This window comes from Cariama cristata, unplaced genomic scaffold, assembly GCF_000690535.1.
Source record: "Cariama cristata isolate BGI_N322 unplaced genomic scaffold, ASM69053v1 scaffold26050, whole genome shotgun sequence".
Taxonomy (NCBI): domain Eukaryota; kingdom Metazoa; phylum Chordata; class Aves; order Cariamiformes; family Cariamidae; genus Cariama; species Cariama cristata.
The window spans coordinates 30,982-44,260 of NW_009593405.1; the positions used below are offsets into that span (position 1 = coordinate 30,982).

Genomic DNA, 13,279 nt, shown 5'->3' on the forward strand with positions numbered 1-13,279 from the left:
TACTGCTTGTTTGCTGCAGGTGTGGTACAGAACATTGCCAAGTAATTGCAAACCACTGTTTTCTGGGAGTTTTGCTAGAGAATAAAGATCATTGATTTTCCCCTTCAAACAGATGAGGGAAGTGCAGACAAACTGACAAATTAATCAACTTTTTGATTAATTAATCCACTTTTGTTTGTTGTGATTTTGCTTTATTTTTGGTTTGTTATCCAAATAGATCTGAATCTGGATTCAGAATAGACACTGTGAACCCCATTTGCAGTTTTCTTTTTGAAACTTGATTCTTTGATTAACTTTTTCTATTTTGTTGAAAGACTAAATAATTTGAAATGAAGTTTTAGCAAAAGTATTTATTTGCTTTTGAATGAGAGAGGAGACTATAGTTATTTAAATGAAAAGTACATACTTATTTTTAGAACCCCTTAGCTAAAATGATGGTAAGTAGAAGGTGTATTTGGCAGTAGACATCTAATGTGATTCTACTGTTAGAAAGGTGGGATACACTGTACCACTGAGCACAGCAGTGGTATAGCACTTTCTGAGCACACTAAAATACTCAGGGAAAAAAAAAATTCTGTGCATGGTTGATACAGCAAAGGAGCATAGCTATATTGGAACAGGCTATGGATAAAAACAGATTGCTTATTGTAAATCTGGAAGAATTCCTCCCCTCTTATTTTACTGATGTAAAGATGTCTACTTAATACATGTGTATAGCTTTGGAATTTATGTGCTCCAATTCTGCAGAAATTAGATTTAATTTTTAAACAAACTAAACCAAAATCTTTTACCTACCTGCGCCAAAAAGAGATGTAGCTATTATGACAAGAAACCTCATGCACTTTTTTGCGATGTAAATTGCCTCCTAGAGCCATTGCTTCACCCTCTCTGCAAAAAGTAATTCTTCTGTCTAAACTAATCTCATTAGAGAAGTTAGTTCCAAGCCATAGTGATAATACTTGATGTTAGTATTAAACAATAAACAAACAGCCATTCTGTCTGATAAAATAGATGTGAAAAGTGTCTAGCAAAGTTCTTGTAAGACAGAAATGATGAGGACAGTAAGGTGAAGAACTATAACTTGAGGAAGTAACAACAATTCACAGGAGAATATGGGTAGGAAAAATTATCAATGAAAGAATAGAAATAGTTGAGATCATAAAGATTAGTAGCACTGGTTGAGGAAAATAATAAACAGTTTTATTTCTTGTTATATATTAACTAAATTTGTAAGTGTCACTTTCTAACATTGTTCAGTTTTTCAGTGATAGCAGGAGGCAATCAGCTGCGAGTCAAATATATATTGTGAAATTCATGCCCTATATTGTAGATCATAATTAAAATGAAGAGTATGCTGCTCTGATGAATGAGTTTGGCTTCTTTGTCCTATGGAATGTATATGAAATACTGTGGTACTTTTTAGTCTTATAATTTCTGTTTATGTCAATTTGATGCCCTCTTGACACCTTTTACAATAGGAGTGGCACATCAGAATCTTAAGGAATAAAGTGCCCAGGAAATTCAATACCAAGAATTTTACAGTGAATGGAGGGGGAAAAAAAACAAAACAAAACCCCAAAACTGAGCACTGAAGTAAGATGATGAGGTAGGTGGTAGTGGTGTGGGTGGGGTGTCTGTTGTGTCCCCCCTTCTGATCAGATATCTACACTGTAGGTGTCTACTAGTCTCCTGGACTTACTTGACAGGTGGGATTGGGGCAGTGGGAGGAGGTTTTGGGGACTTAAAGGGAGTAGTACATCTCATTTCTACAGTTGACATCTAAAATAAGTTCTGTGAATCATTCCTGAAAGGAGTCTTTTTGCTCTCCATTGGGTACAAAGAAGCCCAGGGCAACCAGCTCATCTCTGTCAGAGATGTCTAAAAATAGGTGACATGAATGCCACTTGGAACAGTCAAAATTAGCTTTGCATGTACACCTCTAACTCTGCATTGAAACTCTTTTCTTTGCATTTTTTTAGTGTTCTGTTAATTTTATTTTAGAAAGCTCATATAATCACAGATAGATTATTTACCTTAAAAACAAAAGTATCAGTTTCTTTGATTCTGCCATTACGACCCGTCTCCTACAGCTGTCTGTACACAAGAAAAGAATCTTCTCCAGTGACTGAAAACAGTTAAAGAGAAATGCTATTTAATGGAAAAATGCTGTTGTTGTTCCAGCTGTATTTGAATTGTGCTGAAGAGATTAAACAATCTGGAAAAAGCTTCTCTTCCTTTAGCTTAACTAAGTTTTCTGCAGCCTGCTGCTGTTCCCTCCAGTGTCACAGGATCAGTTTAGTGCATAGATTTACAATGCTCTTTCCTAAAGTGAGTTTGTTTGTGAAAATACTAGGCATTATAGCCTTCAGCCCCATAGACAGGCAAATACTTGAGGCTAGGAATATTTGCATTTTTGAGTCCTGAAAAATTTCTGTAGTCTCAGTAGTTCAAACGTAACAAGTAAGACTTTCATTGCTGTATAGTAAACACAGCCAAAGATTCAACATTTTTTAATATATGCATCCTGTAAGATTCCTTTAAAGTTAGCGCACCAAATTTACAGAAGGGATTGAAGGTGAAAGTGAAAAGCAAACACCTATAAATGCAACACTTTTGGAACACATTGTGTTGTCTGTTCAACCTTATAGAACAACTTGAAATATTTATAACATAAGGTCAGTTTGTCTGAGGTGTAGATGCTTGTACACAGTCAAGGTCTTAATATACAGTACATCATGCTGTTTATCACAGTTGTAGCTTCTTGGCAGTAGGAAGTATAATTGTTCGTTTGACAGGGTGCTGAACTTAAGCAGCTGGTTGGCCTTGCTGAGGTCAATAGAGAGAGAGGAGACCTTGTAAAACCTTAAAGGCAGAAGACTTTTCTGTAAGTTCTTTTAAGATTCCAGTTGGTGCATAATTTCTAACAATTTTGTCCTGTTTATAACTGAAAAAAATCTGCTTTAAATCAATTATCAGATGAGAGTAATCATTAATAGTTTAAGATACAGGCAGTGCAAAAGTAAAATTAATGTATCTCTTACTCAAGATAATTGGAGAGGTGTTATCAACTTACGAAAAATATATTATCTGTCTGTGAAATTCTTTTTCTTTGTTTTCTTCCTACCAAAACAGTTTTTCAGGCTATTCTTTTTTAGTAAAGCAATAAATTGTTGCATTGAGTTCTGTCCAGAAAATAGTTTGCTTAGATAATTTTTGTTTTGAACTCTTGTTCTTGTTTCAGACTTCTAAGTTCCATCTTTCAGAGTGGTTTGAAAACACTTAGGTTTTTACTTTATTTGATTTTCATAAATGCTTATGAAAAATGCCTTCTCATATAGTGGGATGTTCCTCAACAGACTGCTTGGTATCTGTGTGCTCCTGCTTATTCTTAAGTGGGCGCTCATGACTGCCATGGGTCTAAACTATATTTTTTGACTGGCTGTAATTACTGCACATTGAACACACAATATCTTTGCTTTTTTACCACAGTCCCCTTGCTGAAATAGCAATCACCTGGTGCTCTACTGAGCATAAAGATTTTACTCCTCCTTGAGGCTTTGGTGCCCTCCAGGTCTCTTGGGCTTTGACCTGGTAGGAAATTGATAGTGGAGACAAAAGATTGCTAACCTAGGGACACTAAGTAGCTGACGGAGCATTTGAATAATGCATCTGGAAATGTGTGTTGAGGCACAATTTGTATGAATTGTCAATTAATATAATTTTATAAAATTGTTTCAACAAAGTGCTATTAATCTCCTAATGACAAAGTAATTGTGACAGTGCTTAGTGTTTGATTCACCCCCCGGAGATACAAATCTTACGTTGTTGGGCTCTAAGGCCAAGAAGATGGGCTCAAAAAAAGAAAAAGTGCTTACTCCCTTTATTCTGTTGAATTTTTTTTATGTCATTAGCTTTCTAATGCTTGCCTCTGCTAACGATGGCAAAAAAGGATTAATCAGATATTATCTGGTGAAAGGTCACCACTTCAACTTTCTTTAGACATTGATGGATGGTTATACCTTAAAGCTCTTTCTCATGCTGCTCTTTATTTTCTCCAAGGGCATTTTTCTCCCTGTGCCTTGTTTTTAGGGTCCTTCACAATAGCTAGTGTTGCTAGCCCATAAATTAGTCTTTTCTCCGTTGTCTAGCATTATTATGTTCCAGCCTACTCAGGTACAAAAATTAACCAACACAGCTTCTTCTGTGCTTGTTTCACAGGCTTTCAGGCTTTTTGTCAAAGTCCTTTCATGAATAACTAAATATAAACTACAGAATGCTAAATATCTTGTTGTATAATATCTTTTTAATAGAAACACAACAGATGGTATCTGCTAAGAAAATGTCCCTCAGGCTGGATTATATCATCTTCTTACATGTGCTTAGGAACACTGACATAGTGAAGTGCTGAGTTACCTTTCACATGTGTGTTAGGGCCCAGTGGAATGAATACAACAGCCTGACCAATATGCAGGTGGATTAAAGGCAGAGTGCTGGAGTCATGCCTAGGTGTCTCAACTCCCTCCTGGACACCTTGACAAGGATCACTGGACTACATGTGAAAGAGCAATTCAAGTGCTGTTAGTTAAAGTTGCTAATTTTAAAGTAAATTATAACTGATTCTTAGTATTTCTTTTGTATTCTGTAAACTGTGTTCATTCACGAGTTGTCCCATGTGCAGTTCAGTTGTCCCATGTGCAGTTCAGTTGTCCCTGCTGATGTCTGACATTTTCCTCTATTTATGAGCTAACACTTCTAGACACGTTTGAATCAAGCTCTAAAATTAGGTAGATGTTATTGATCGGACTAGTTCATCCCAGTTTCTCAGGAACAGCCTGTAACAGGCTTGGATGAAAACAACAGTTTAGTCTTGTGTCTGTCAGATTGCTTCCTTCCCATCAGATATAGGTGGGATTACTTGTCTCTCTTGGGTTTGTATATCCTATTTCATACACTAGCAAGTGTCTTAGCTTTTTCATGCAACAGAGTAATATAGTCATGCATTAAGTTTGTCTTCCATCTACTATTTTTTTAAAGAAGATTAGACATGAAAGCAGGTGTTTTCTAACTGTTTTGAAGTGAGATGGAGTGAGCGTGGATGAAATACAGACATCACAGAAGGTTATTTGAGATTCCTGGATATCTAAGCAGTACTCTCTCCTTCAGGGAGGAGGTTTTATGAAGGAACAGTGAAGAGAAATGAGGTGAGAAGAGAAAGAAGGGCCAGAGAAAACTTAAGGAGCAGTTGTTTCACGTATCAGTGTTGTTTTGATGACATGGTGTGTTTAATCCTTTTCAGTATTTGATCACTGAAAAGTAAGGCACCTGTTTAAATGTTTTCCATACATATTTTCAAGGTCTAAAAATTAAGTATTAAGACATTAATTCTGCAAAATCGGTGGGAAGAGCTAGACAATCTAAGAAGTCCGCATGTTTAGCATGGAAAGCTGCTATGCAGTGGAAATGCTGAGCTGAGGAGTGTCCAAATCTCTTGTCTCCTTCTGACTTAAGGTGCTTGCTTTTCTGTCTGCTTGATAGTCAGAGCACAAATTCTTTGAAGGGTACTGATGCCCAAGTGAGCAGCACTTGCTGCTAAAATCAAGGCTACTACATAAGATGATAATACTTCCCTAGACTAAAAGAAACTAAGTAGTTAAACCAGCTGCCTAGAAAGGGATTCTAGATCTCCCTCAGCCTGAAGGGATTGAAATGAGATCTTTCCTTTCCCAGGAAAGGACAAATCCCATTCCTTCCTTCTCTGCCCCAGCCACAGCCCAAACTTGGAGTGGCTGGGGCATCCTTTCCTTGTGTTGAATCTGTGCTATTATGGAGCCAAGAAGGAAAACACTTTAGGAGCAGAGTGCAGCCCAGTGATTAAGGCTCTAAGGTGAGAAGGGGGAATAGAACAGAATACTTTCAGTTCGAAGGGACCTACCATGATCATCTAGTCCAACTGCCTGACCAATTCAGGGCTGAGCAAAAATTAAAGCATGTTATTAAGGGGATTGGCCAAATGCCTCTTGAACACTGACAGGCTTGGGGCATTGACCACCTCTCTAGGAAGCCTGTTCTGGTGTTTGACCACCCTCTCGGTAAAGAAATGCTTCCTAATATCCAGTCTAGACTTGGATTTTTAGTTTCTTCTTCCACATATTTTTCTGGTGTGGGTTTTTTTTGTTTGCTTTTTTAATGACTGTCCAGTATAAAATGCTAAAGCAATTATAGAAAAAAAATCCCTTATGTCCTACTTTTATACAGTTGTTTAAGCTATACAGGCAATTTCAGAAAAGCATCGGTTCCCACATATAGATACTGCTCTTCCAGATGTGTTTTTGAATGGATCTGATCCTGATGATTGTGTATGTGTGCTGTGTATCCCGCTCCCTGCAATTTCACATTTGGCTTAAATCCAATCATCGTTTAGCCTGCTGTTGCAAAGAAAGGAAGGCCCTGCCCTCCATGCTGGCTGCTCATTCCTGCCTTCTCCAGCATTTGTGATTTTTCTCTTTAATCCAACTTAAACTAATCTTTTATTTATTTAATTTTGAGGTCAGTTAGATGAGTGAACTGATTCAACTTACTCTGTGGTCAAGCTGCTGCTGGGGCTGATATGAAAGAAGTGGCAGCAAAATGTATCAAGGGTTGGGGGGTGTGTGTGTGCGGGGGGGGTTTGACAGCAACAATCAGTTTAAGTCCTAGGCATGTTCACAGAGTGCCTAATTGATTGTATTCCTCCAGATGAAGCATAGATGTGTTGCCATCTTGTTTCTGGATCACAACAGAGCTTATGTGAACATCCGTTTTTCCCAGACTGGGGTACTTTGAAGTGTGCACAAATGACTAAGTTTAGGCTCCACGGAAGCTGTAGGTCAAATGACGAGTCACCTGATGAGTCTGAGGACTGCTCATGGCTTTCAGATATGGGCTTGGTTTAGCATTGTCTTGGAGTATAGTGTTTAAACATTGACTAAGCTGAGTCCAAATATGAGGCTTAGTACTAAAATTTTGTGATTTGAACAAGAGGAAATGTTATTCCCTCACAGGTCAGGAGATTCTCATGTTTCATGGATAAAAGCATTCATTGCTATGGCATGTACAGCTGCAAGGTAATAAAAGAACAGAGAAAATATACATAATTTATTAATGCTGTTAATGAAACACAGGAGACTGTATTCTTCAGTTGTTTGTGACTAATTATTGAAATGAATGTGTTATATGAAATACACTGAGTTGCATATAATGTAAACAACTGTACCGCTCACATTTTAAGCATCATCACTAAGCCTTCTTACCCAGTACTTACATTTATACTAAAAAGTATTCTACAGCCATCAGGTGGCTTATATAATCCTCTTGGTTTCAAAGAACTAAAATCTGTTCAACCAGTCTTCCCCCATCTGTCTCTCATAGCACTGCTCTTGTTTATGGCAGGCTTATAGCTCCCTCCAGAGTTCTATTCTGTGCTAAAATAGAGAGAATTTGAGATTCACTGTAAAAGAATCCGATTTTGTGTTCACAGCATGTTATCTGTATAACTCAATGTTTCACTAACAGGCTGGACTACACAATTGTTTTGAATTTGCCTGTTTTTACCGGTAGCATACTGATTTACTTGTAGAATTGGAAGACATTAGGGGATTTACTTAATAGGTTTCTACATTTTTGTATGCCCTTTTATGTACATTCACTGGTTTTCAGAAAGACGAAACAAAGGATTGTAAAAGGGGAAAAAAAAGAACCACAATACAATCAAGACAGTGTATTATAAAGAATAATGTGGGTAAAGAATAATGTAATGGTTTGAGTGCATTTTTTTTTTCCTTTGTTCACTGAAAAGCAGGAATGAGATACTCGATTTATCCACATATTCTAAATGGACTTAATGGTAAAGTAAAGACAATGCCTTACCTTCCTACACTGTGATCTTTGGATGCAATAAAGTAAGACTAAGTGCGCACTTTGCCAAATATGTAATTTGCTACCATGCAGATAAGTTATTTGGCCCAGCTATTAACTAAGATACAAACATTTCTAGGTCTTGTCTAACTCAAAATTTGTTAACAAATTTTTAAGTGGTGCTAATCAAAGAATCTCTTCTAGATTGTCAACTTTTGAATGGTCTTCCTTTTATTTATATTTGATTAATTACAAATGTGTCAGATATGGAGGTATTTTGTAGATCTTGTTAGAGATTTGAGATGGTACTGAACTGTTCATTAACCTGTTCATTAAATTTGTCTATATGTATTTGATGTTTTCTGCATTAGTGCATGAAAATTTGCTGAAATAACAGAGAGAAAAGTGTGAATTTTAAAATTTTTTGTAAATTTGTAAAGAATTGTAAATTTGTAAAGAATTTCTCTGTTCTTCTGAACAAGGCCACAAGACCCCAGTTAAATTTCTTAGCAATTAATGAAAACTGCTGCTAGGTTGTATGTGGTGTGGTTGTTTTCTGTTTGTTTGATTTTTCTTTTTTTTGTTGCTGGTTGTTTTTTTTTGTTTGGTTGGTTTTTGCTTTTAACCTATCCATCTGGAAAAAGCTTACAAATTGTCATCTAGTCCTGTATTTTCTGCTCTAATTCTACAACGATTTGGGTTTCATAACAGGGCCGTTATTTGTCACAATGACCAAAACGCATGTGATAGCAGCTTCAAAAGAAGCGTTTTACATCTGGCAGTATCGTGTGGCCAAGAAGCTCACAGCAATGGAAATTAATCAGGTAGCACGGACCAGAAAAGAAGGCAGGGAAAGGTTTGTCTTCAGGCTTTGTCATTTTTTCTTCCTTTGCATTGGTATCATTGATAAAGGTGGATTCTCACATGCCTAAAATGTGAATTCTTCTCACTTTTTCTAGTCAGATTTGCTGACTTGAAGGCCTGTAAGATTAAATACTAAAGAATCGTTTTTACATAACAAATGTGTGTTTGTTATCCAAATCTCTTAGACTTTTTTGGATTAATTCCTGTTCAGTGTCTCCATTTGCTTGCTACATGCTTCCCTTACAGCTGTGTGTCTTGATGCTTTTTTACCCCCTCCCCTTTTTCTCCTCCATGCTCTTAGTTTCTAGGCAGCTATATTCCCTTCTGATAACTTTAACTGCTTCTTGTGTGTCAGTGGCTGTAAGGACATAGTCTGTCCAGCTAGTTGTTCTCTAAATACACTTGTGTCTGTATCTTTGACATCTAATCCTGCATGAACTTTTATTTTCTCAAACTGAACAAGCCAAAGTCAACATCATCTTGCCTCCAAAATATTTCCTTCCCAGGTGCTCACTGATGTCATTAACTTTTCTGTCACCTCTACAAGATTGCAACTTCGTTATGATTTTCTTTTGTGTTATTTTATGTTTTCTCCCATAGAGATGCTATAGCATCTTTCTATAAGTCTACCATCTCCTGTCACCATACATCCATAATAATGAGTAATCATTTGTACGTGGTGTAATAACTTACACTATTCTAGTACCTGAATGTCCTAGTGTTGGACAGGATTGTAAATTTGACAGAAATTCTGAAAAAGTAAATAGTTGTAATTCAGCATAGACTATGATTTTAGCATTCTAAAAATCTTTCCTTACTGCTACTTTTTAAGGCAAAAAAGAAGTTACGATCAAGTATTGAATATAGTAATATGTAAGTTTTGTGGCTATGAAGGTGAAGCTCTTCATAAATATGGAGAAAAGTGTGAGGAAATATGGAAGTGCGCGTTTAAGAAGAGACAATTGAGGTCGTAGATAGTTTTCAGGAACTTCTTGGTGCAGAATGAAAGTTTATAGATCATACCGGAATAGACCATCAGGGCCTGTGAAAGTGAAAGCAAGTACTATATCTTTGTATCATTACAAAGCAGGGTTATCAAACAGGATACTACTGGAACTTAATAACAGACATAGCTTTTATTCTTTTTTCCAATTGCAATGGTTTCTTCTCCAAGGATTAAAGATGCCTGTATGCTATCAGAAATGAGCCTTTCTTTGGACTCACTTTTTCTTCTAACTTTCCTTTTTGACAGGATTTATCATATTGATGACACCTCTTCTGGGTCTGCAGATGGACACCTTGATTACAGCAGAGCTATTGAGGTGAGTGATGTTTTTAACAAGTTTATTGTGGTGTCACTGGTAGCTTGAAATAGAAGTAGTTAACATTGCTTTATTTTCATAGTTTTTCATTAGTAGAAGTGGTCATACTTAAACTTCCTTTTACTTCTACCTTTTGTACATAAGTGTTATTTTTCTTCCCTCTGATAAGTGTGTTGTTACTGTGTCATTTTGTATTACTGGAAATATACACCAAACTGTAGGGAACATAGAAGTAGTATATTTTGGGGTACAGTATGCAGGCACCTGCTGTCTTCTTGGTGAGAAGCAACTCCCCTTACTTCAGCAAAGTATAAGCTTGTTGAAACTCAGTAACCCTTGTAATCTTTGCTAGTATTTTCACTTTACGTGTATGTGTGTGTGCTTACTTTTGTACTTACCAATATACCTGAAATTAATTACAGCCTCAGAAATCAGGATAGATGCATTCTTGTGTTTTCTGTTAAACACCTATTACATTTTGGGTTTCTTATTTTTCTGGAGGGGGGCAGGAAAAGGAAGGAATCTCTTAATATTACTATTGTCATGATTCCCATAACAAAGGCTACTAATATCATAAACCATCCATATACCGTATATCGACAAGGTTTGATAGCCCCTCTTCATGTGGATACTTAGCAACATTCCTGTGTATTTAAATAAAGCTTCTTTCTTTAGCAATACATTCTTATTGTTGCATTAAAACTGATGTTGGTATTGCTTGTATACTTTCAGGGAACAAGAGATCCAATTTGTGCAGTAACAGCATCTGATAAGATACTACTTGTGGTAAGTTACATGATTAAAATAACTCCTAATTGCCTGTTGTGCTTGTAGGCAGGAGATTCTTCTGCAGTATGTTCATAAGCAGTCATAATTTCAAAGCATTTCTGAATTTAGAACTTATACAGATGAAATCTGTTTCTAGTCGTCCTTAAAGATAACTTTAACAGGTTCTGCTATTAACTTGGACTCTTTCTTTAGGAGGGCTAATTCACTAAATGCTTACAATTTAAGTACAGACTAGTTGCCTGAGTTAATACTTATACGTAGGGTTTGATAAAGTCCAGGTCAAGACTTAATTCTGTAATCTGAGTTCTGGGAAGTCTCTTCTAGGCTGTATGTAAATGCACAAAGATTTAGAAAGTTTGTCTATTTACATATTAATGGTTTAATGATAGTGATAGATAATATCACATGTATGTAGTATGCTGTATACGTATTAACACATTTAGGGTTTATATGTACGTATTATGTATAAGGTGTTACATCATGCCAAACAGCTGGTGCACTTTTTTTTCTGATCTGAGAAGAGTGATCTCATTAGATGAACAGACATACAGGAGGGCTTTAAAACAAACTAACTGAGCACAACAAAGGTAGAAAAAGAACACTGTTTCTTAATTTTATCCACCTTCCCGAGAAAGATCGTGAAGTTTTCCCATGTCCTTACTCCAGTGATGATTTTTTGTTTTGTTTTGTTATATCCATTGACTGGATTTTACAAAAGCAGTGGGTTGCAGGAAAAAGCATGAATGAAAAAAGTGTGATGGATAGTAGGTGACTATGGAGTTTTGTTTGTGCTTGAAGAATAAGACTGAGAAAATGAAATTAAGAGAATAATTAATCAGTGACTTTGGTTGAAAGGAAAGGAATGAGAGGAAATGCCTTTGAGACCAAATCTGGATAAATGTGCTGAAGCTGAATGCATATTATAGCAGGTAGATTTTCTAACACTTCTGACCAAATCTGCTTTTCAGTTGATAGGGTATACAGATGTGAAAAAGTCAAAGATGAAAGATGATTTTTTGCTGAGGATCTTAGGGGTGGCTTTGGCAGGGCGGGGGAAGGGAATAAAGTTTGGACTGCCTTAAAGTTTAATATTGACTCATTTCCAGCATAAGGGTTAAACAGTAGGTAAAATAAGCTTGATATGTTATTCAGTCTACAGAAACACCATGAGAAAATAGTGGCAGTGATCATTTTGGTCCAGGAATGTAAAACTTGTTTTAGACTGTTGGCTTGATAATGTCTTGACACAAGGCATGGGTGTGTCATTCAGCAAAATAAAGATAAACCACATTGGTACTAAGATTTGTTTACTGTTACTCAAGCCTTTGAATAACCAGTATATTTTGCAGCACTTACTTTTAAAGCTAGCTCGGGTCTTGAAGTAATTGGTGAGACTTGTTAGCATGCAGACAGCACTACATGAACACAGCTGTACTGCTTTCAGACCCGAGCTGGTACTGTCATATGGCACTGTTTGAGTGGATTTACCAGTGCGGGACAGGGTTCTCCTTGTTTTGTTATGCCGACCATGGCTGAAAGTTCATGGGGAATTGTTGGGCTCCTGAAACTGTTCTGTGTGCTGTATGTGGACTGTAGGTGTTGGTTTTAACATCCCTCATTTAAGCAGATCTGTAAATTATAGCATCTTAATAAAGTATCTTATTTAAATAGCAGAATTTGGAACTTTTAGGGTGATGACATTCCCTCTTTCTGCTTCTGCTCTGTCAGTTATCCAAACACTCTTTTGTCTAGGACAGCGTATAAATAAGACCTTTTTAAAGAGTTTACTGATGGAAAAAGTCTCTCAATAAGCAAGCATTGCTTTTCTCTAGGGAAGAGAATCTGGCACTATTCAGAGATACAGTCTTCCTAGTGTTAGTATAGTACAGAAGTATACCCTGAACTGTCGTGCATATCAGCTGTCTTTGAACTGCAACTCCAGGTAAGTTACAGATCTGCTTCTAAAGCAGGTATCCAATTTTAAAATAAACTACTACAATTTGTGAAAATACTAATTCTATAAATTCTATGATTCTATAATAATTATGTACTAATTTTACTCTAATATGAACTATTTATTACTTTTAGTTATTACTAATGGTTGCTTAACCATTTATATATTACTAATTAATTACATATGGCCAGTCATCAGATTGCTCTGAGAGACTGTGTTAGTAAAGCTGTCTTATGTTTTAAACTTTTCAGGGTGTGTGTGTGAAGTTTAAGGAAACATATACGTGAAAATATCTTTGTTTTATTAGATGAACCAAACATAAGCTTCCTGTGATCATGACATAAATTGACGAAATTCAATATGTCGTAACCTGAAATTTTATATCTCTAAGGCTTCTTTCTATTTCTATGTCCTTCTAATGCCTGGAAACTTTGTTTGTCCCATGTTAATTTTCCAT

The 13,279-nt window shown here is 36.3% G+C and overlaps 1 protein-coding gene across 1 annotated transcript in view; it reads left to right on the top strand.

Moving 5' to 3' along the window:
- Positions 1–13,279, top strand: part of WDR35 (WD repeat domain 35) — a 44,451-nt gene that overhangs the window by 16,247 nt on the left and 14,925 nt on the right. The window contains exons 13-16 of the mRNA XM_009710330.1: positions 8,605–8,749; positions 10,010–10,079; positions 10,812–10,865; positions 12,701–12,810. Of these exons, the coding sequence (XP_009708632.1) occupies positions 8,605–8,749; positions 10,010–10,079; positions 10,812–10,865; positions 12,701–12,810 (379 nt within the window). The remainder of the gene's footprint in view (positions 1–8,604; positions 8,750–10,009; positions 10,080–10,811; positions 10,866–12,700; positions 12,811–13,279) is intronic.